Below are 25,557 nucleotides of genomic sequence, written 5' to 3'. Positions count from 1 at the left end.
GAATTAAAATGAAATCACATTGAGTGCTTATACAATAAGTTTATTTCAAATGACAAAATAATAATATGTGTGATGTACCTGTAAAAGAATTAACAAACTAAGGTAGTTCCATTACATAAAATGTTAAAATTAACTGAGACAACAGAGATAAATGAAAATTGATGGTACAGCGAAATCAAATAATATTTTTCAGTACATAGGTATTGTCATCTTGAAAACTAAATTATTTAGTTACATTAAGAAGATCACTTTTTCCTGAAAGTTCACTGCAGTTCAACTGGGAAGCAGTGTCGTCCCCTTCTTACAAACAATATCGTCAACATTCGCACACTTATATTCAGATCGAAATAAAAGTATGTAAGATGCATTTGTTGACTTCCTCATAAATTTAAGTGTTATGCATTCCCATGAATGTTTAAAACTTATGCGATGAAGTTTTTAATTCCTTGTTTCTTTGTTCCTTCACCATTTCTCAAATAGCCCCACATTGGACATGTTCTTAAAAATATATTGTATAAAATGAAGATGCATTGATAATAAAATATTATTGGAATTATCTATTCCACCATGAATGGAAGCATATTTTACCTTTGTTTCATTCACTTGCATATCAAACTATAGCCATATGAATTAGCCTTTTGAAAGAAGTTCCAACAGCGTTATTTTTCTTAGATGCACATTCATTGTACTTCATAATTTTTTAAACCAACTTACCTATGACAAATTAACGATCTACCACGCACAATCTCCACATAAACAAAATACCAGTCTTGCCGATCTCGAAAAAACTAAAATCCTGACCAATCGTTTCAACTTCCCCCACTATTTTGAATTACCACATTTTACAGTATATTTTAACTGCTTGTTACTGTAAATATTGTTGAGTAACATCTGCTTATCCTTTTACTATGACTATTTCTACGTATTTATTGTATCTGTTATGTTTTAGTTTCGTGTTTTTACTTTCTCTGCAATTGTTTTTTTATGAATTAGCTGTACTTTCTCTGACAGTCCTTGTTACGAGTATGTAATGTATGTTTATGTATTTTTGATTCACTCTATATCCTAGCGTGTCATAAGCATGTAATTATTAATGGAATATGAGTATAAAGGAAAATGTAAACGTCATCATTCGATGGTGACGGCGCCTTCAGGCCCCGTTGATAGCATCTGTGAATCGATGCTTTTCATTAGCCCATATATGACATCTAGGAGTAGCTCATTTTTGCATTCACCCTTTGGGGGCATCCGATTTCTCATCGTTACCATTTCAGTATGCTCGTAAGCTAAAATCTGCACTATTACAGTAACGCCCTCACCATTTGCTTTAGTTGGTGCTACCTTGAAAACTATGCGAGTAAAAATTCCGATGACGAGTGTGAATACACTATATAGCAGTAATGCCGTAATGAATGAGCAGGTTTTCAATGCCTGTGAAACTTCTACTTTAATCATCAACATGTTTGTTTTGTGTAATGTCTGCTGTAGTTGTTTGCAATCGAAAGACTCTGTAGTTGAAGTTTTGTAGACATCGAATGTGATACAATCGCAAGAATAAAGAATCGATATTCCTCGATTCGTCGAGTCAACATGTTTACTTGTTTTAATGTTTAGTGTTTGTTGCTGTCCCCACGTGTGATGGTTGGTGTGTTCACTGTTTACAGTTCGGTGTAGGCTAGCCGAGTGTTGTCATGGATGCGGAGGACTTGTTCCGTAAACTTTCAAATGGAGCGAAGTTTGATCTAAAGAAATTTCAATACGATGCACAGAAACTTCAGGTGAGGAACTACCCAGTTGTCAAATTTGTAATATGAAGCATGCCACTGATTTTTAATTTAGGCTAATTGTATTTTTCCAAAGACTGGTTTTCGGAATAGTCCCATTAGATCTATGATGTGGTCTAAATCCAAAGTAGTGATCAAATATTTCGTTTTAGTGTTCGTCAAGTAATGCATTTCTATTGGTAAGATGTATAGGGGCAATTATGGCTGTATATTATGTTTTTCGAAATAATTATTCAATTTCCAACAGTCAAAATCTCATTAGTAAAAAAAAAAAAAAAAAAAAAATCATTGCACTATGAATAAAATACCATACCATCATTCTAAAAAAAAATAAGCCTTTCTTTCATTCTACCATCTACGGATATGTACTGCTTTACTTGATGAAAATCTCTACTCTGTGATTAATTATATTAAAAATGTCGGCCATTAATAGGTACAAACCAACCATTTTCGAAAATAGAACCAATAATAGACTTGTCACTCTTGGCTTTTCTAGTAGTAACGAACGTAAGAAGGGAAAAACAAAACATTACCATTTTAGGGCCTCTATCTTGGAGGTCTCCTCCGGAAGAAGTACGATTGCAAATTACATTTTCTACTAATAACAAGTTGAAAAATAATCTTATTTGTAATTTGAGACCAGTAAATTCACCCTTAAAAATCTCAAATGTCTATAAAATCAGCTGTGACGCATTTCCAGCCTGTTATATAGCATATACAGGACACATGCAATATTGTTACATTTGAAGAACATCTTGTAGCAAAAGAAGGTAAAAATGTATATAACTCGTTCTTTGCTGAGCACTTATTAATTACAGTTCATAAGCCTAAAGAAGTTCCCAATATCCTGCACCCCCCCCCCCCCCCCCCCCCACCACACACACACACACAAAGACAGGCTTCAGACTTGATGCCCTTGAAGAATTAGAAATTTTCAAACACCTTTCCCTTAATCATGGTTTCATTCTGAATGAAGAGTTGCGGCAATGTAATAAAAAATTCTGTAATAGTATAAAGCCCTTACTTATAAGTGTGTATATCTGACTCCTCATCTTCTTCGCAGTACATCCTAAACTAACATCTTCCTCTCTCCTTGTCTATTATTACACTGAGATACGATATTCGCTATTGCATTGTCTTGTACTTTTTATTTTGCGTAATACTGGCTGTTGATTTTTGAGATGATGACTTATATGGTACTGAAGTTATTTTTGTCAATGTAAGCAGCTGATTTCTTAGATTGTTAGTAGATGGAATGACTTGTTTCATGTCCATGTTGAGGTAACTTTGGCTTGTGAGCAGCACAGTCTGATGCCACCTCCAGTGACTCTTTGGTCTTACAGCCCCTAGTGGTATAAGTGTGCGACATTATGTACCTATAATTTTTGCTGATAAGTATTGTTCTTACATCAATTCCAATACCTTTAATTTTTGTATGGTTTTAAATATGAGTTTAAGAATTATTTTATATGGCAGGAGCTTTTTGCTCATAAATCCTTTTTCTGCTTTGCCTACATGTGAATACAGTCACCTCATAAATATGTTCAATATAACAACAGTATATTCTTGTTTTTCCCTCTATATTAATGGGTTTGGATCTTTTATAGGTAGGGCCTCCCCCTGATGAAGACACCCACAGTTGGTGTCAAAACTCGTCAAATCAAATCTTCTGGGACTAGTCGGCTGTATTACACAAATCACAGCTATAAACAGTAAACTAATTTGAGGTTAACAAAAGAAAATGTTGCGGGTAGTCCTTGCAACAATCAGCTGATATGTTCCAGTTAATGTCATTGATTTACATTAATTAATTTGAATGTTTATGTTGACATATGACGGGAAAGTAATGTCTGATATTTGTGCCTTGTGCAGTGCGAAGTCTGACACTAATTTTTGCACTTGACATTCTCATATTGTTGAACCCTTTTATTTTCAAGTGTTACCGGTAGCTGTTTGTATTGCTTGTTCTAATTATGCCACATCATATTGCTCATGTGATTATTGGAACCATCAAAATGTACTGATATTGGTTATGAAGTGATTGAACTTTTCATTAGAGCTGCTTTGTGTAGTGTTATAAATGAGCAAAAACAAAAAAAGAATTAGATTGAGCAAGCAATACAGAGAAATTGTTACAAAGAGTGGGTGTTACAAGATGTTAGAAAGTCAAACTGTTCAGCCCAGATTGGATAAACCTACATTTAAGCCAACACAGGAGATAAGCGAGACTAAGACAAAAGTTCCAAGAGATGCAGGCATGATAAGGACTCTTCAGTTTCAAATTGGGGAGCTCTTGATAGTGATTCCAGTGATGATATGGACCTCATTGACTCTCAGTGATAAATATTATAGTGTTAAAATAAATGCCACTCAGGGAAGATTTTGCAGAATATGTACTACAGAGTGTATTATGAAGAACAGCGGAAGCGTTTTAACTGCAAACCTTCAAATTCATGTGCTGCCTGAAACATACGATTGATCAAAGGAAAATAATTTCGTAGAAGTTAATGTGAAATACGTATTACATGGCCCCCATGAAACTGATAAATGGTTTATTTGGCAGTGAAAGTCATCAAAAAGAAATAGGCGGAATGAAAAAAGACATAAATTACTATAACATTTCGCTATGTATAAATGATGACTTTTCTGAAATTGTAAATCTTTTCATTTGTTTTCAAATGAATATCATGGTTTGCCCATCTTACTTTTGTTGATGACCTTTCACTGCCACAATGAAATCTACTCCCATACACAGGCTACCAGTAATAAGTCATATCCCCCTGCCAGATCTCAGACATAAAGATGTTCTCTTAAGAGAGTTCATCAAAATAATGGACAATCCAGAACTACCGATACATTCTGACATCAGCAATGCAAATACCAGTCGCCTACATTCGAGAAAACCAACAAGGGATGGCATAAACTTGAGGAACAGCAATTATCAAATACCATTGAGTGGCAGAAGAGACTTAACGACAAATGCTGCTCAACAGTGCCTCCTGTGAAGAAGAAACCGCCACCTGGTTTCAACCTTCCTCCCAGACAATGGTCCACACTAAACAGAATCTGAACCAACCATGGGAATTGTGCAGCCTCCCACTTCAAGTGGAACATAACTTCAATGCATGATTGTGACTGTGATGCTACACAACAGGCGATCCAGCACATCATCACTGAATGTAGAACAAGGAAGTATAATGGCAGTGCTAGTGACTTTGCTCTCTCAACTCCGGAAACTATAGACCAAATTTGTAATCTAGATATACAAGTGTAAATTTCAATCATGATAGACGTTGAATCTCTAGCCATATGCTAAATAAATAAATAAATGATGACCTTTGTATAAAGTGTTCTTGTGTGTTACATATCAGTTGTAGTATGTTATGTGTATATGTATAAAAAATGTAACATTCTTTATCTTTAAGAAATAATGAAGTTTTTGTATGGAAAAAGCTAAATTCGTTTTTGTATTGATGGTCTGACAGCCAAGATTGGGTGTTCTGGATTTGGTGAAAATTTCGGGCAGACAGATGTTACTATTATCTCTGCAAGACATGTAGTACAAATTTAAAGGGGAGGGTTACTCTGTTTAAGGATGCCAGGTGGGGTAATTAGAACATAAGGTTGCTAACATAAAGTGTTTCTTTTTTGTATAAATGATGGACCCGTTTTAACTGCAACAGGCTGTCAATTTTATTCATTTAATGCACCATGCATATAAATTACGTCACTGGTCAGTTTCGGCCTTAGGCCATTAGCAAATGTTTGATAATGATGATGTGCGTGTCACATTTAAAAATGTTTGTTTTGTGTGGGCAGACATTGTCCCACTCACACACACTTATAGTGTCACGGATATGGTCTTACAATAATATCATAATTTGATAATGGTCTAAGGCTGAAACTGGCCAGTAATGTAATATAGGTGCAGCCGGCAGGGGTGGCTGAGCGGTTCTAGGCACTACAGTCTGGAACTACACGACCACTACGGTCGCAGGTTCGAATCCTGTTTTGGGCATGGATGTATGTGATGTCCTTAGGTTAGTTAGGTTTAAGTAGTTCTAAGTTCCAGGGGACTGATGACCACAGCAGTTAAGTCCCATAATGCTCAGAGCCATTTGAATATATGTGCATTATGTGTTAAAGGAATAAAATTGACAGCATATGGTGGTTAAAATGGTCCCATCACTTAGATGTTACATTGAGGCCGTGGACACGTACATGAAGAAAAAATTTCTTTTTAACTGTTAGTGGTTTGCTTATCAGATATGGTAAGAACATTACTGAATTGGAACAGCTTAAGTATTAACAATATGTTTTATTCAAATGTTTAGGTTGCTTTGTTTATAAGTTTTACAAGAATCCAAAATATGTTACATTTCTGTTGTAATTATTCTGGTTTTCCCACAGGTTAAACTTGTGAACTACTTACTGATAGTGACTAACCCATGTTTCACTATATATGATGGATTACTTACATTGACTTTTCAGGTTATAAAACTGAAGCATGTTGTTGGCCCCTTCCCTATACAGATTAACTCACAAAATGATGTTCAGCACAAGAAACTAGACTATGAAGAGCTCACGCAACCACAAGAGAGTTTATCAACTGAGCTGAAATTGATTGGTTCTATAACAGCTGATGGCAACAAGAAAAAGCATCTGAGTAATAAGGACATAAGAAATAAAGAAGCTGCTCTTAATCAGGAGAAGGTATGTATGGTTTTCATTATTTTAAAAAAAAGTAAGCTTTTAGAATAAGCAGTGAATAGACAGAGCACTAAGGTCTTATTGTAGAGATAATCTAAGGCATCCTAAATCTAGGTGCTGTGAAGTTACTGTAAGATTTTCATCTTTATTTGTTGTCCAAATGGCTATTTGTTTAACAGTGTACTTGTTACACATAGAACAAATGTAAATAAACAATAAATAAATCAACACACACTAAAATTATACTGCAACAAACCACTCTTAAGTCAAAACATTAAAATACTAATTTCAGCTCAAATGTAGATTGGGGCTAGCTGCAGTCACAGCAGTCTTCTCTAATAATCATAGGTTGCCACCACATCAGTTTCACGTAGCCAGTTGGATGACACTTTGACGTAAACAGTGAGAGACAAGAAAAGAATCTTACGTATTTCTTTTGCCATAATCGAAACCATTCTCTTCTTTGCAGTTTTTTGCTATTTATTTGTGGTTTTGATCATGTATTTTTTCTGATTATGGCTAAAAATTTTATGAAATGGTGACACGTTGGAGTGCTGTACCTCTGTGATGAGAAACTGTTGTGTTGGAAATTATTAAAGAGAACATTTTACCAGGCACAACAATGATATCAGATTTTTTTCGTATATAGAAGTGCCTGAACGACAAGGGCTTTAGCCATCTCACTGTAGGCCACAAATTAAGAAAATAAACTAGTGATGTCAGATTGCTTTTTAGCTTAGCATGATGTCTAGGTTAGGTTCATATGTGATGGTTTGACATACAGTAAATTCATCATATTCATTCTCACAAATATTTTGTTTGCTATTTTCTGAAATATATTATGAATTGTGAGTTTGTGGTGACATTGGGACCTAGTAACACAGCTTACATTGCTGCAAGAAAAATGAGCAGCACATACATTAATAATATTTGTATCCACAAATACACTACTGCCCATTACAATTGCTACACCACGAAAATGACGTGCTACGGACACGAAATTTAACCGACAAGAAGAAGATGCTGTGATATGCAAATGATTAGCTTTTCAGAGCATTCCCACAAGGTTGGCGCCAGTGGCGACACCTACAATTTGCTGACATGAGGAAAGTTTCCAACCGATTTCTCATACACAAACAGCAGTTCACTGACTTTGCCTGGTGAAACATTGTTGTGATCCCTCGTGTAAGGAGGAGAAATGCGTACCATCACGTTTCCGACTTTGATAAAGGTCGGATTGTAGCCTATCATGATTGTGGTTTATTGGATCGCGACATTGCTGCTCGTGTTTGTCAAGATCCAATGACTGTTCGCAGAATATGGAATCGGTGGGTTCAGGAGGGTAATATGGAACGCCGTGCTGGATCCCAATGGACTCGTATCACTAACAGTCGAGATGACAGGCATCTTATCCGCATGGCTGTAATGGATCGTGCAGCCACGTCTCAATCCCTGAGTCAGCAGATGGGGACGTTTGCAAGACAACAACCGTCTGCACGAACAGTTCGACGATGTTGGCAGCAGGATGGACTATCAGCTCGGAGACAATGGCTGCGGCTACCCTTGAAGCTGCATCAGAGACAGGAGCGCCTGCGATGGTGTACTCAATGACAAACCTGAGTGCACGAATGACAAAACAACATTTTTTCAGATGAATCCAGGTTCTGTTTACAGCATCATGATGGTCGCATCCGTGATTGGCGACATCGTGGTGAACGCACATTGGAAGCGTGTATTCGTCATCGCCATACTGGCGTATCACCTGGCGTGATGCTATGGGGTGCCATTGGTTACACGACTGTGTCACCTCTTGTTTGCATTGATGGCACTTTGAACAGTGGGCGTTACATTTCAGATGTGTTATGACCCGTGGCTCTATCCTTCATTCGATCCCTGCGAAACCCTACATTTCAGTAGGATAATGCACGACCGCATGTTGCAAGTCCTGTTCGACTGCTGCCCTGGCCAGCACATTCTCCAGATCTCTCACCATTAATAAATCTAAATTATCAAGATTCAAATTTATTTTTTATTGGTTGATGTCGTACTGAATGATCCTTTAATGAAAGGAGTCTGCTTAGTCATTTTAATTGTAGAAACCTTGTAAAATGTATACATATTACAAATTTAATTTCACCACTGTGCCTTGAGGTCTATGTGATAGCTAACCTCAGAAACTACTGCAGGCATTTTGGTATAATTTTTACTACTAGGTGGACTTATGCATGAGGCACATTTGTATATATAAATTGCTACAGCTATACTAGACAAGTCATCTGGTTATAGATACCCATGCAAAGCTGGGGTGTATCACAAGTTTATTTATTTATTATTGATTGAGATTTTCCTGTATACAAAGGTTTTATCTTCAACATAAAAAATACCTGGAAATTATACCCTAATATGTTAATTTATCTTCTCAGTATGTCCCTGCAGGTGCTTCGATCTTGTTTATCTTCTTCCTCTGTGCCAAGTCCATTGTTAATCGTACATTTTGGATCCAGGTGGTCATAGGGTGTCCTCTTCTTTTCCTCTGATTCCCATTCCAGGATCGTTTTCAGAATTCTGGCTTCCTTCTTCTTACATGCCCGTACCATTGTAACTTCCTTCTATCCATCACGTCGTGTATTCTCTCTCTTACTTCCATTCTCTTTATTATTTCATCGTTTCTTACTGTCTCTCTTCTAGAAATTCTTGCTGATCTTTTCCAGAATTCCATTTCTACTGCTTGCAGTTTTTTTTTAGGTGTCTCTGATTTCAAGTCCAAGTCTCCACACCATACCTAACTACACTCACCAGTAACAATTTATATATGGTTTTTTTTTTTTTAGATTTCTGCTCCAGAAGATTGAGTTGAGCATCCCAATGACCTTTCTTCCTTTTATTAATTTCTGTCTCCGCTTTTTCCATGCAACTCTAAACTAGATTCCAAATAACAGGGAGTATTGACCTTCTTAATTTTCTTTCTCTCTATGTATAAATCATCTGGATCATTAAAGGTATTCTGTTTTCTGGTCATTAATATTCAATTGGGTACACTTATAATTTGCACCCTCCTTGTCTTGTGCTATAACACTTGATTGTCGGCAAATTGTAGATGATGTAAATAAACTCCACCTTTAATTTCTAGCCCCATCCCATTGCATTTATGAGACCATGTCGTAAGTCTGATATCTATATACTTTTTGAATAATGTTGGTGACATGGGGCAATCTTTTAACAGACCCTCGCTTGTTCTTAATTTCTGTGAAAGTGTACTACCAGATTTCGCTTGGCATATGTTATCTGTATACATTTCTTGTATTATTTTAACTAAAGGACCCTTTATGTTTGCTAAATGCAAAGCTCTCCAAAGTAGTTTTCTCATAACAGTATCATATGCTTTTTCTACATCCATGAAAATTAATCCTATGTTTTTCTGATTTTTCCCTATGTTTCTCTAAGATCTGTTGTAATGTGAAAATATGGTCTATGCATGATCTACCAGCTGTAAAGTCACATTGTTCTCCCTGGGTGTTATGGGTTTTAAAATTTATTTCCGGCTTATTTTTAATTATTTTCCCAAAAGTTGTCATTAATGTGTTTATAGCACAAATTCCTCAGTAGTTCGAGCAGCTTTTGAGATCCCCTTTTGTAAATATAATATTAATATAGTCCAGCTTCATGTCCTTGGTTATTGAATCACCGTGTAACATTTTATTGAATAACCGTGTTATTAGTTTCACAGTTCGTTACCCCATATTTTAAAAGCTCCAGATTTATATTGCCTGGTCCAGGTGATTTACCATTCTTCCTTGTCCTTAATACCGTACTCACCTTGCTTTCTAAAATTTGGATCTCCTCCCCTTCTTGCTTCTTTTCTTCCCCTGTTCCTTCCTCCAGATACTTTTCTCTATCCTCATTTAATAATTTATGGACATATTCTTCCCATTCTTTTGGTGTTATCAGTTGAAGATTGCTTTTGGTTTCTGTCTCTTGTCAAAGTTCTTTTAATACTGACCACGCTTGTGTCGTTCTCTCAAATCCTAGTTTTGGCACATGACCTTCCCCATGCTTCATTCTTTGCTATTCTAATTTTTTTAATCACTTCATTCTTCTTTTCCTTGTAGATTTTTCTACTTCTGATTTATCATTCAGCCACTGGTTGAACGTGTTCCTCTTTTCTTTAACTACCACTTCTATTTCCTCCGACCACCATTCGGGTGTACAGTTGTGATTGTTTCTTCTTATGCTCAGCACCTCTGTAGCTATACTTATAACACTGGATTTTATGTAATCCTACATTTCCTCTGTACTTCCTTCAAATTATTCTTCCAATGCCTTCCCCTCCCCCCCCCCTCCCCCCTCCATTCGTTCTGGCAGCAAAGAATGTTCGTATACTTTCATCTTGTAGGCTGTCAATATTGAAGGATAGAGTTTGAGCTTTCTCTGCACAATTCATTTTAATGTTGCTAGAATCATTCTTTGCATTCTTCCATGGCAAAGAACTCTTCATTTTTACTAAATAATGGTCTGATCCACACTGGGCTCCTCTATAAGATCTAACATCTGCTGTCTTGAAACTATTTGTCTGTTTAGTGATAATATAATCTATTATAAAACCAAGTTCTCTATTATTCTGTTGCCAAGTATATTTATGAATATCCTTGTGTTTAGAAAATGTTGGTAATTTTCAGATCAAGCTGTTCACAAATTTTAATCAGTTGTTCTCCAGTGTCACTATACTCTCTCTCTCCTTGTTTTCCCACTTCGAACATGATTCTCTAATCCTACTCTTCCATTCATATCCCCCATGATAACTAGTTCCTTCTTCCTTGGGATTTTTTCTGTAGTCTCTCTAACGATTGTCCAGAAAGTATGTTTCTCCTGGTATCTTGCATCATTCCTGGCTGCATATACAACTTCTCTGGCAAATAGAGACATTTCTACCATAATAGCACGTTCGTTAATGAATTTCCAATTTGTGATTCTCTTTTTTCGTGCTTTGTTTATCATAATGGAGACTCATGATTTGGCTCTTACCGCTTTGAACACCCCACTCCAAATATGTACACAATTACCAAGTTCTTCTTCTTTGCCTTTCCTTGTGGTCTGAGAGTACGACAACATCCATTTTGAAACTACTGAGTTCTGTTGGTAATATATTCAGTTTTGTGGAGATACCTTGCACATACCAACATCCTAGTGGCACTTTCCTTTTTTCTTTGCCAGTTTGTCATCCAATATTCCTGTTTTTTCGTATCATATTATTAGGCTTTTAGCATTTTAATTTTTTATGTGAGTGAGGAGTTGGCCCACTCCACAACCCCCAACCTTGGGGACCAGGTAATTTATTCTCGGGGTTTTCTTCCTTTAGCCTTTGATAAGCCAGTATCACACTACAAGGCGGCAGCTGCTAGTTTTGGTCCACCCTGGGTATTTTATTTCCACGATACCCACCATATCTGGTGACCATTCCCCTGTCAGCCACCTGGGGAGTTGACTGATGGGAGACTATCACCTCCACATGGGAAGTTTATTTTTATGTACCATAATATTTTTAATCTACCAACTGTCGTAAACACAATGTCAGATTTGGACCGTACTTTTGGCATGAGTAGAGCACTGCATGTGGAATATAATTTCAGCATCTTATTTGGTCCACATTTTTTATATAATTAGATAATAATCAGATCACAATAGAGGTCAAATTGTAACTCTGTGTACGCTCCAGTCAGGGCATTTCCTATTAAAGTGTCGCTTATCCGAAGGCTGTTGTTTTCTTTCTAAAAGGAAATGTACCATGTAGATGTAAAGTTTGTTTTGCTGCCAAATCACATAAATATTTTAATTGTCTTTAAGCACAATCACACAACACTGAACCATGTTTGCATGGTTCAGAAATTGTAGTTGTTAACAATGTGCAAATATATGTTATTTTCTTTTTTGTTTATCTTTTTGCCCCTGAAAAAATAATGCCATCACCCTAAAATCTTGTCTCCATGGACTCAATAACTCACTGAATGAAAGCCCAATATTTGCTGAAAATGAACTAGTTTATTTTGAAACTGGGGATCCTGTTCATGTTATTCTATGGAGCCTTGTGCAGATTTGCAAGTTTGATCTTGTAGCACTTTAATAGCACACACATCTCCATTTTTTTCATTATTAAGACAGAATTAAGGCATGAGAGGGATTTTTTATGGCTGTAGATGTGTTACATAATTCCCAATCATCAGTTCCACACAATATTACTTTAAAGAATGTCATGTCTGTGGGTAACAATAGCCACTGAAGTAAACGTTATTGGCATATAATAAGAGCACTTGCGCTGTAGTATAAAATACGGATGCCGCATGAGTTCTGTCTGATTTAAGCAGAATTACATTCTTTTTTTAAAATTTATGTGCTACGTAGACATCAGTGTGGTGTGGTGTTTTATGTATTCATTTTGCAAGATCACTTTCTTTCTCAGTCGAATGGTGTGAACTGCAGATATTGCATTGGAATTGTCCAAATAGTCAGTGAATTATCAAGTGTGTTTGACATTTGAGAGAAATATGAAGCTATTATGTTGTTTTGTATAAAGAAAAAGTTGTTGTAAGTATATTAATAAAGCACTAAAGTGCTTTGTGTTAGAAAATTTTTAATGTACTGCATGCAACGTTATGTGATCTTTAAATTCTTTTGCAGATAAATAGGTTCCGAAATCAACAGAAAATATCAGTAAAAGGACATGATGTACCTCCACCAATTGAAAATTTTGAACAGTTGGTAACAGAATATGGAGTTGGACAAGATATTGTTGATAATATTAAAAATCTGGGCTACTCTGTCCCCACACCAATCCAGATGCAAGCAATACCTGTAATGCTGAAGGTCAGTGAATTTCTTGTCTTTACAAAATCTATTTTCCTTGTACTTATTTTGTCGTTTTATGTTATAATTCTTCAGTTGACATTTATAACATTTTTAGAACCAGCAGATTTTGGCTTGTGCACCAACAGGATCTGGAAAAACTGCTGCTTTCCTTGTACCTCTCATCCATCACCTTAAAGGGCCAAGGCGGAAAGGTTTCCGTGCAGTTGTAGTCAGTCCAACGAGGGAACTGGCTAAACAGACTTACAGGTGTGTGTGTGTCTCTTTCTCTTTAGGTTTGCAGATCATAGTTGTGTTGGTGTGTTGTTGAAGAAGGGAAGGAGAGGTGAACCTTGGCATTGACTGACATCATCTTTGTCTTTTGACCTTAACAGCCATTGCATAAAATCCTCCCTCCCTCTCCCCCCCCCCCCCCCCCCTCCGACCCTGCGTGACCATGAGCTATCTATCACCAAATGTGCACCATGCTATTCTTCAGTTATATTCCTCGCTCACATCACTGAATGTTTTAAAATGAAAATCAACAAATACTTAAACACTGTTGTGTATAACATGTCCAGCTGTATGCTGATGAATCAAAATATTCAAGTCGCTGTGATACCCTTACTCTACAAGACACTGCAGAGATGTTTGAAATTTAACTCGGGCGTTGGGCAAAGTGTGATAAGAAAATCTATGTCACAGCCTCTCCTCTCACTGTGCAAATAACAGTGATGAATATTTCTTCCACCACCGGGGTTTGAACTGACTAAATGGGTTGAGGACTGCTGCATAGATACATGTTAGCGATCTTGTGTATGGATGTAAGTCCCTCAGAATGTGGAATAGGTTAATTGGTTTTTATAAACAACACATTTTTCAGTTTTTAAGTGAGTACTTACTGACTTCTTTCTTACAAAAGGTCTTGCATTTTTATGAGTGTTTTATTAGAGGTTAAATTTGTTAAATTTTATGGGTTGGTGTGGATGTTACTTATGTCCCAGTTAGGGATTTAATCCATAGGAGGTGAAAAATAGTACTTTGTGAAATTAGTAGCACGGCTAGTTAATTGCCTCACTGTTAGGAATGCCTTGTAGCATTCTTATGTTGGCAATCTGCTAGTAGTAGTAGTACGGTATTCTGCCCTACGGCAGGTCTTGTCATGTGTTAAGCCTCTTCCACTTTTGTCTGTCCATAGCCTGTCTTTTCATTTCTGAATATTTGCCTCCTTTGATATTGTCCAGCATTTGATATCTTCTTTTTCCTCTTCCCCTTTTTCCCTCCACCATTCCTTATATTCCTTCCTTCAATAAACAGACCCTCCTCAAACAATGTCCAGTCCAGTTCCGTTTTCTCTTTCTGATGACTTCCAGCCTGTTTCTTTCTTCACCAACTCTTCTGAATACTTCGTCATTCCTTACTCGGTCTTCCCATTTCACTTTTTCCATTCTTCTCCATATCCACATCTCTAATGCCTCCAATCTTCTTTCATCTTCCTTCCTCAATGTCCAGGTCTCCACACCATATAGCGCAACACTCCAGATGTAACATTTGGCAAGTGGTCCACAAAGTAATTTCTGTTTCCTCTTGAATCCTTCTTTTGCCATTGCAATTCTTTTCCTAATTTCTGTTGAGCAATACATATCATCCATTATTACATTTCCCAAGCAATTGAAGTTATTCGCTTGCTCTATTTCCTCTCCCCCTATTTTCATACGGCATTTTCTCCCCTTTCCTCCAATTACCATGCTTTTCATTTTCTTTGTGTTAATCTTCATTCCATATTCTTCTAATTTTGTGTTTAGATCATCTAATATGTGTTCCATATTTCTTGCACTCTCTGCCATCACAAGCATATTGTCTGCAAATCTTATACACTTCACTCTCCGACCCCCTATACAAACTCCTCTCTTTCCATCAAAACTTTCACTAATAATTTCCTCCATATTGAACAGTGTTGGTGATAAACAACAACCTTATCTTACACCTCTTCACAGTTCAATTTCTTCACTCATCACACCTCCTATTCTTACTCTTGCTCTTTGTTTCAAATATAGAGCAATCTGCTATATTAACTGATAATTTATTGCACACTTTCATTGACAACAGGAGAGGTAATCTCATCTTATTTGAATAACGTTGAAGATAATCTTCACTGATATATGCATATAAAATACACAGCCAGAAAAAAATGCAGCTCCCTGAAGGATAAGGTCATTGTATTGACAATTGATGTGACAGGTAGTTCATCATTGTAGGAGTATACGATAACAGATTCAGATCAAATGAAACACAAGTATCACAGTAAAGGATGCTGAAACCATCATTTCAGTACACAACGTACCCCTCTCTGTTGGCAAAATAGATCTGTATCTCGAATACATATGATCGTGAATGTGTTGAATGGCATCCTGTGATAGATTGTCCAAAGCATCTTGCGCCTTTTGTTGTAATTTGACATTGGTCCGTACAGGCTTTGAAGAACAAGTAAGTTTCCCCTTCATCATGTCCCACAAGTGTTCAGTTGGTAAAAGACCTGCTGGCGAGGGCAGTTGTAAACCACAAAGAGCATGTCGTGTTGCAACAGCCATGTGCGGATATGCCTGGTGCTGCTGAAAAGGAAAGTCACATTCCTGTTGAGGAAATGGCAGCAGTACCCTGTGAATTGTAGTGGACTCTGGTTACTTTGACCTCCAGAAAGATCAAATGTGACTGTGGGTTGTAACTGATGGCCCCAACACCATAATGCCTTAGATGAGACCTGTGTGTTGTGAACGAATACACTATGGAATAGGCAACTCACAAGGCCTACGTATGTATGTCCATCACTCCCATACAGTCAGAACCTGCTCTCATCACTGAAGACAACAGAGTGCAATTCTACCCTCCAGTCAGCTATTTCATGACACCAGAGTAGCCATGCTTGTTGGTGTCACAATGTGAGTGGTAGCCTGGCCAGAGGTTCCCATTTGTCTCCGATGACACAGCAGATGCAACATGTGCCCTGATATCATCTATGGATGATGTTTGGTCAGCTACCTCTGCTTACATAATGCATCATTCTTGTCATGTGTCTGCACCAGGTGGACATTCAGAACCTTATCTACAGGTGTGTGAATGTTCTAGAGACCACTGTTGAAAGTAGTGACAGACCAATACATTCTGTCCAATATGTGCAGAGTGTATTGATACGTCCACACGGCTTTCTGCAGGCCCACACTGCTACCCCAAGCTGAAGCTGTTCAACAGGAGTAGTTACTTAGCAGTTAGACTCAGCATAGTTACTGCCTGTAGAGTCATAACAGAGAGTGCACAGAGAGGTGTCCGGAGCACCACCTGCTTGCTGTTCACCATGACAAATAAATCGCTATCGCTACAGCCCCTCAATATGTAGTGTTGTACCCTGGTACCACTGAACACAATCCTCAAGGTGTAAGCTTTTTGTTTTCTGGTATGTATTGACTTGTAAATTGTATAACTTATGAAAATATTAGAATTATGCTTCATGTACAAATGGTTGATTTTTGAAGTCAATTAACAGGCTGCAGTGTCGTGTGTGTGTGTGTGTGTGTGTGTGTGTGTGTGTGTGTGTGTGTAAACTTAATGTCAATTGCAGTGTTTCTTACACATACCTTTACACTACTGTTATCTCTAAAATATTTAACAACTTACAAATACCCATGGCATACTTGCAGCTATTTATAAGAAATCAGGATTGCTTCTGGATTTCGAACAGTTGGTAACAGAATATGGAGTTGGACAAGATATTGTTGATAATATTAAAAATCTGGGCTACTCTGTCCCCACACCAATCCAGATGCAAGCAATACCTGTAATGCTGAAGGTCAGTGAATTTCTTGTCTTTACAAAATCTTTACCTATCCTATACAAGAAAAAATCTTGGCAATAATCGACTTCACGCCATACATTCTGAGCCATACGTGTAGTCAGCAATACAAGTTCATTAGAAATGGCCATTTTGAGCTCTGTAATTGTTTTTAGCAAAGGAGGCACATACACAACTACTTTCACACACATCTAGAAATTCAGTTTGGATTTATTAAAAGATTATAATTGGAAAAAGTGAGTTGGAAACACTATTTGGGAGCTGAAGCCTGACTACGGTCGTAAGGGTCGAAGGACCCTGAAGGGAGGCAGTCATTGTGTTCCCTATGTTATTTATTGTGTACAGGGCAATTCAGTATGAACACAGTGATTACAAACAGCTATAACTATTTAACACTTGCAAGACATCATAAGTAGTGCAGAAAATGTAAAAGACAGTTTTATTTTACTGCCCTCGGTCATGTATGCATATATGTGTGCATGTTTTTTGTTGTCATTGAAATGAGAATGAAAGAGCATCTCAAACAGTTTTCCTTACCAGTGTTCAGTGTGAGCATGATATGTCACTCATTGAGTCAATAGGCAAGTTCTTCCCAAACCTTGATCAGTGTGTCTGGAGTAATTGCTGCAACAATGCTGTTTCTAAAGCCAGGTAGACCAGCTGGCAGTGGAGGCACATTAACTTGGCCCTTTTTGAGCTGTCAAAGGTAAGAACTGCATGATGTTAGATCGTGTGAATGTAGAGGTCATGCAAAACAAGTTCTGTCATCCAGCCCTTTGCGCTCACTTCAGCAGTTAGATACAGCGCTGTTTGAACTAGTCACGTATTGAGCTATACCAGTGACCATCTTACTACTAAATAAAGTTCCGTGGTTCAGCTTCTGCCAGTTGAGGAAAGACCTGTAGTTCTAGGGTAGCAAGGTAAGAAACACCAGTTACAGTTCCTCACTGAAAAAGAAAGGCCCACAAATTTTCTGCTGTCATATGGATGCCACAAATAAACTTTCAATTTAGGGGAGTCTCATTACAGCTGTGCCATCTTGTGGGAATTTGCTGACCCCCCCCAAATGTACACATTACGTGTGTTCACATTTCCACTAGTTGAAATGTCATACTGAAGATGACACGATCCAGAAAATCTGCATCGTCATGCAACAACATTTTGTTTGCAAAGTTCACACACAAACCGTAGTTTGTTGGCTGTAGAGCTTGTAACAACTGCAAACAATAAGGACGTTGTTGTAAGCATCTCCTTAAAAGTCTCCACACGGATGTCACTGGAATTGGTAATTCATGACTAGCCCTCTGAACTGATTTCTTGGGAGTACACATGAGACACTACCACTCATTCAAAATGTTCTTCAGACACTCTTGGTTGTTCCACACTCTTCCTTCTGCACACAGGTGTACTAGCGAAACTTAATTGCTCTTTCTTTAGATGTATTATTTATGGTTGTAAGTTGTATGTAATAATTGCTACAAAGCCCTAAAACCTATGTATTCGTTTTGAAACACCCTGCACATACATTTTTTACACTTACGATGACTGTCAGGATTTGAGCAACTTACCTATGTATTAAAACTGATAAAGTAAATCATTGACGCAGTATGAGGAGTGTACAGTATATCTTGCATTGACAATTTGCTTTATCTTACACAGAGAATGTTTGAAACTGTCTGAAGGGAGAAACCTAAGGATCCACATTATCAGCAAAGCCAGTCTAGCTGTGAAGAAGTTCGGTCCAGAATCTTCTAAGCGGTTTGGTAAGTTTTTAATCAATTATTGTCTGATGGCACCAGTGTTCTCTCATAATAATATCAGGAGTCTTATTTATGGTTATCACCACTTCTCGTTTCTCATTTTCCACCTCTTTCTATTCAGCCAGTCTACTTCCTTGAGGCCTTTCACTGCCCCTCTATTGTAGAAAACTTCCATTTTCTAGGTGAATGCTTTCTTTTTCATGCAATCCATTTCAAAATTCATTTTGGCCATCTCTCATCATTCATCCTTTCTAGGTGAAGGGGCCACAATAGCTGTTTTGTTTCCATTGGATTGATTATCATTTTGCTGATGCCCATGGTCTCTGTTAGTGTATTATCCTGTTCACAATCCTTTCTCGAAATGCCACAACTTGCTGTCCAAATTCCATTTCCAGCACTAGTAACCTGTCTCTCTCTTTTTGTCTGCCTCATACTCAGGGCAGGGTGGCAGACGAGAATAGGGAAGAGGTGATAGGCCATAGGCCAGAGCGAACGGAAACTGTTAGGCAGAGGGTGTGGGGACAGAATGTTGCCATTAAGTTGAGGCCAGCATAATTACAGGAGTGGAGAATGTGTTGTGAGGATAACTCCCATCTGCACACAGGAAAGCTGGTTGTGGAGGGAAGGATCCAGATGGCTCAGGTAGTGAAGCAGTCATTGAAGTCAAGTATGTTATGTTTTGCTGCATGTTGTGCAACAGGATGGTCTACTTTGCTCTTACTCATAATTTTGTGGTGGCCATTCATCCATTTGGACAGCTGGTTGGTAGTCATACCAATACAAAAAGTTGTGCAATGATTGCAGCAGATCTGGTAATTGACATGTGGACTAGGATATTGTGGATGTTGGGTGAGCGACAGAACACTGCTTTAAGAGGGGTGGGAAGTATCTTGGGTAGAATGTCCCTTGTGTCCGGGCATGATGATAGGTAATCAAAGCACTGGCGAAGGATGTGGTTCAGTTTTTCCAGTCCGAGGCGGTACTCTGTGATGAAGATTTTTAATAAAGTTGGTGACACAGTCACAGTCCTTTGAAGAGTGGGAATGACTTGGAAATGAAGTTTCCTGCTTTAACCTTACTAGTACAGCTTGTATAGAATTTCTGTATAGCTTTAACATCTCTTGCTGATCTGCAACGTGTTTTGTTGAATAATGTTATAGGCTCTTTTCAGATCCATAAGGACTAAAAGAGGCACTGTGACCTTAACTGTCTGTTTCTCTGTGTGTTCCTATAAAGTAAATATCTGATCTAAATGTGAACATCCCAGAAAGTGACAGTGAATGACACTGAGAGTTATCTGAATGTGAAATGCTTTGTGGTGACAACTTGTAGGTGGACTTCACTATCTCCACTTGTTCTTTCTCATGAAGATGCTGCTTAGTTGCATGTGGCAACTCAAATACTTGCACCATTTGTCAGATATGTTAAAAGGATGGATTAACAGATTTCAGTGCTTCTTACCAAACTCTCTGATTACCTGATCTAGGCCACTTGAACTGTGGCAACTCTGATGAGGAGCTGTACATAAAACATTGTTAATTTCAATTCATGGTCTATACCCTGTAGAATAGTGAGCCAAGAGCAATGCAACTGGTCAGGCTGCTTATGCTGCTGATGAAATTCTAATGTATATAGTATATAGTGGCCCTTCTGACGATGGTGTTATGAAAGCAGCTCACAAATTTCTTGGAAGAAGTAATTACTGAATAAGACAACCAAAGTAGTTTTCCCTAAACAAAGAAATGTTTTTGTTGCTACCCAAGAGTGGAACAGAGAGCATTACAAGCTGTCATCAAATATATTTGTTGCAAGTGGTACAGACATCTTTATCGCTCCTCTTTTGCAAATCTAATGGTAGGAGTGGCAGGATCCACAGTAAGTTCATTGCCATGTCCTGAGTTTATGACAGGCGAACCAGTTGCTGTTGTTGAATGTTATTCTTGTTGGTGTCGGCACTATGAAGTGCAAGTTGTTGTGCAAGCTATTGTAATATCACTGACCCTGTGGTCAGCTTGAAGAATTCTGGATCCAGGTTTGCTGTTACTTTTCTGCTTATTATTTTTGATTCTTTGCTTATCATGGTCACAGTCGCAAGGATTTGCAACTGCACTTGTAATGATTGAATGCAAGTAGTTAACAGTCATAAAACTCCACCATAGAGTTGAGATCTGTTCAGAGTGCATAAGAAGTGTTTTGTATCTGCAAGATACAAACATATACTATCCATTACAGCCACCAGATGAAGGTCTCATAAAACAGTGCTTGGTTTCTGGCCTGCAACCTTGACAGATTAGATGGAGAAAATAAGGTTCCATTCATAGTTTGCGCTTTCATGGAGATGGAGACAAGTGACTTTACAGAAGGAGTTGTGAACCCTCCGTTCCATTAACACAGGAAAATCCGTCGATAGTAGCTTACGAACTCTCTAAAGAAATTAATAGCCAACCCCAAAATCCAAACACACCGTGAGGCTGTCAACAATGGGCTAGTATGGTATATTTCGGACAGTTTCATGTCGTGGAGTGGTCTGGTTATTGCATATTGCACCAAACTTTATAGCCCGTTTGGCACCAGAGAGTTTAAGCAGTGCATTCAGCATCTGCTGCAGCTTATATGGTTGCATGGGGCCTCATTGAGCTCTGCTTCCCAGCAATGTGCCATATCCTAATTGTATTGGTATCCTCACTGACAGTAAATCAAACTTTTTTGTGTTGTTGCTGTCAGGTGAGGATACAATAAAGAGAGCATTCATTACATGTGTGATGTAAAAAAAAGAGTTCCAACTATAGTGCGAAAGTGAGGTCACTGTTGAGGGAAACAGACACAGTGAAGAGTATTACCTATTAATTCTTAATTTCCTTTTTGTAGTCCACATGCCATGGTACCTGTGCCTGATCAGTGGAGGCTCATCCCCAGATGTCGTCATGTCAATGGGTGACACAGTGGCTGAATTTTTGGTAGAACTGGGGATGGGGAGCAAGTTTCTGGTGGATTGTTCAGAGTCCTTTCAGGACAAAAGTCAAAAGTCAAGAGTTTTTAATGATACTGTAGTAGAATGAATAATTTGATTTTACTCTTCACACAATATAACTCGAAATTTCACATAGGGGAGGCAGGTGGAGGTGCTGATGCTGTCAGCTATTCTCGCCTCCCAAAAATGCATCAGTGTTTCTACAAAAGCAGATGCGACACACACAGGTAATGATCATTTAAACTATTTAATGTAGCTGATAGTGAAATTTAGTTGCTGCAAACTAAAAAATACTGTTGTACAATGCTACTGCAAGGAGTATTGCATACTGACTAAGATGGAGGGCAGTACTGCGTCCAGAGCCCCCTACCGGGACCCAAGCAGTGGCAGTCTGCATGTGTATCAGCTCACTGGTGGTGGTGGTGGTGGTGCTGGTGCTGGTGCTGCTGCTGCTGCTGCTGCTGCTGCCAGGTGGATCTTCCACTATGTATTTTATAAAAAAGGCACTGTACTTAGCTGGAATTGAGAGTTCATATTTACACACATCAGAAAACGTTTTGCATCACCTTGGTTCCGAGAGTTCCAGAACGTACAGAAAATTGGAATAGAGATCAACATAAACATCATTTCTGCCCTTTTTATTGCTCATGAAAACCACACATTGTGTGCTGTACCACCATTCAGCGAGACCTTCTGAGGTGGTGGTCCAGATTGCTGTACACACCGGTACCTCTGATACCCAGTAGCACGTCCTCATGCATTGATGCATGCCTGTATTCCTCATGGCATACTATCCACAAGTTCATCAAGGGACTGTTGGCCCAGATTGTCCCACTGCTCAATGGTGATTCACCATAGATCCCTCAGAGTGGCTGGTGGGTCACATCATCCATAAACAGCCCTCTTCAATCTATCCCAGGCATGTTCAATAGGGTTCATGTCTGGAGAACATGCTGGCCACTCTAGTCGAGTGATGACGTTATCCTAAAGGAAGTCATTCACAAGAAGTGCACGAAGGGGGTGTGAATTGTCGTCCGTGAAGACGAATTCCTTGCTAATATGCTGCCGATATGGTTGCACTATTGGTCGGAGGATGGCATTCACCTATCATACAGTCATTATGACACCTTCCATGATCATCAGCAGCGTACATCAACCCCACATAATGCCACCCCAAAACAGCAAGGAACCTCCACCTTGCTGCGCTCACTGGACAGTGTGTCTAAGGCATTCAGCCTGACCAGGTTGCCTCCAAACACATCTCCGACAATTGTCTGGTTGAAGGCGTATGCGACACTCATCGGTGAAGAGAATATGTTGCCAATCCTGAGCGGTCCATTTGTCATATTGTTGGGCCCATCTGTACTGCGCTGCATGGTATCTTGGTTGCAAAGATGGACCTCGCCATGAACATCGGGAGTGAAGTTGTGTATCATGGAGCCTATTGCACACAATTTGAGTTGTTACACAACGCCCTGTGGCTGCACAAAAAGCATTATTCAACATGGTGGTGTTGCTGTCAGCGTTCCTCCGAGCCATATTCCATAGGTAACGATCATCCACTGCAGTAGCAGTCCTTGGGCGGCCTGAGCAAGGCATGTCATCTACAGTTCCTGTCTCTCTGTATCTCCTCCACGTCCGAACAACATCACTTTGGTTCACTCCAAGCCACCGGGACACTTCCCATGCTGAGAGCCCTTCCTGGCACAAAGTAACAATGTGGACGCGATCGAACCACGGTATTGACCGTCTAAGCATGGTTGAACTACAGACAACATGAGCCGTGAACCTTTTTCCTTGTGTAATGAGTGGAACTGATCAGCTGTTGGACCCCTCCGTCTAATAGTCGCTGCTCATGCACGGTTGTTTACATCTTTGGATGGGTTTAGTGACATCTGTGAACAGTCAAAGGGACTGTGTCTGTGATACAATATCCAGAGTCAACTTCTATCTTCGGGAGTTCTGGGAACCGGGTTGATGCAAAACTTTTTTTGGTGTGTGTGTAAGATTACTTGCCCCGTGGTTATGTACTTCATCCTTTAACACACAATACAAGAAGGATGAAACTGAGGATATCATCTTGTCTTCTGATACATCATCCGATGAGGAAATGCTTTGCTATTTTAGATTTGTCTGCTTGGCCTGGTAATTTGTGTGTGACATCACAACAGTCTTAGATCACACAGTATGTCCGGCCAATGTATGACATGCCACATTCACACAGAGCCACATAAGTGCCTTATTTCCTGAGGCCAAGGCTGTCTTTGACAGAATCCAACAATTCCCTTAGGCTCACAGGTGAACAGAAGAAAAATGTTATGTTGTATCTGTTGAGGTCTCTTCTGACAATGCCCATGTTGTTGTTTCACATACTGATTGTAATTGCAAGCTGTTTAAATTATTTAACAGTCCTGCGTACTGTACGTTAAATAATTACCTGAATGGAAAGATCCAGAGGGAAACCCAGACCCTTCTAAAGAAGATTTCACTTCCATTCAATATCATTAAGAATTTGCATGAACAGGTTGCTGTTTCTCCAAGACTCTTTGGTGTGCCAAAAATTCACAATGATGGGATGCCCCTTTGCCCCATGGTAAGTAATACGGGACGTGCACCTCTATCAGGCCTTGCCAAATAGCACTTCACGAGCTGCTTCCCTAGTGCTCTGAGCGCAGTGATGAATGTGGCTAAGGGATGAGAAGGAAGAGGAAAATGAAAGCTGTAGCCAATTGCCACCAGTGCAAAGTAGTAGCAAGGCAGTTTTCTGACAATAATAGTTTTCTTAAATCAGATTTGTGTTCTGTTTTGGGAATACTGTGGTGATTGCATACCTGTATAAGAAGGAAAAGAGTAGAAAAGCCACATCTTTCAATGTCAAATGGAAATAGTCTTACCTTTTGTATCGTTTAAATGTCATACAGTGTGCTTAATATGCCATCACACTATTATAAGCTGAAAAAAAAGCATTTACTAGATCATCATCACAATGCCCACTGGGTCATTCCATGTCAAGTCACCCAGGCCTTGACACCAACCATGTCAGATTTTGATGAAACTTGGTACAATTACTTTTTTATCATCCTGAAAGCACTTATAAAAATTTTTTGCTCTATCTCTTATAGTTTTTTTTAAATAAATTTTTAAAGTTTTTAGATTTGGCGTTGTTCCAGAGGTCGGAAATCGTAACTTAAACGTGTCCTCACAACTAAAAAAATTTGTGTATTAAAGAATACTCAATATATCAGTATGAAATTTTGGAATAAGTTTGTGTATTATATCTAAATGTTAAAAAAAAATACCATAAAGATATATTAAAATCTTCCAAATGAAAAAAAATTTACAAGTTTTTTATTTATTTTTTTAGCTAACGGATGTTTAGTTTTACAAAAACTGCAATATCTAGAGTCTCAGACCTGATAGAAAGCTCAAATTTGTTTTAAAACACTCTTAATTGTATAGGCTATTAGATAAAAGAAAAATTATGTTGGCTTTTTAACCTGTTTAATAGTTATCTAATTTTTAAAATAATATTAATTATATTTTAAAAATAAAAAGTACCAAGTCACTTAGACACTGAAAATAAGTTTCTGTCTTCTTGGAATAACAATGTACGCTTGGATTTTGTTTTGTTACTCCTGTGTTTTGAAG

General features: G+C 38.4%; 1 protein-coding gene across 1 annotated transcript in view; it reads left to right on the top strand.

Moving 5' to 3' along the window:
• Positions 1-1,572: 1,572 nt before the first annotated feature.
• LOC126418542 (probable ATP-dependent RNA helicase DDX52) overlaps positions 1,573-25,557 on the top strand; it is a 62,073-nt gene continuing 38,088 nt past the window's right edge. Inside the window, exons 1-5 of the mRNA XM_050085356.1 lie at positions 1,573-1,778; positions 6,276-6,497; positions 13,167-13,352; positions 13,450-13,601; positions 18,838-18,941. Coding sequence (XP_049941313.1) covers positions 1,692-1,778; positions 6,276-6,497; positions 13,167-13,352; positions 13,450-13,601; positions 18,838-18,941 — 751 coding nt within the window. The 5' untranslated portion in view covers positions 1,573-1,691. The remainder of the gene's footprint in view (positions 1,779-6,275; positions 6,498-13,166; positions 13,353-13,449; positions 13,602-18,837; positions 18,942-25,557) is intronic.

This window comes from Schistocerca serialis, chromosome 9 (genome assembly GCF_023864345.2).
Source record: "Schistocerca serialis cubense isolate TAMUIC-IGC-003099 chromosome 9, iqSchSeri2.2, whole genome shotgun sequence".
NCBI classification, from domain to species: domain Eukaryota; kingdom Metazoa; phylum Arthropoda; class Insecta; order Orthoptera; family Acrididae; genus Schistocerca; species Schistocerca serialis.
Note: the sequence above shows the minus strand (reverse complement) of the source record. Positions and strands in the feature narration are given on the sequence as shown.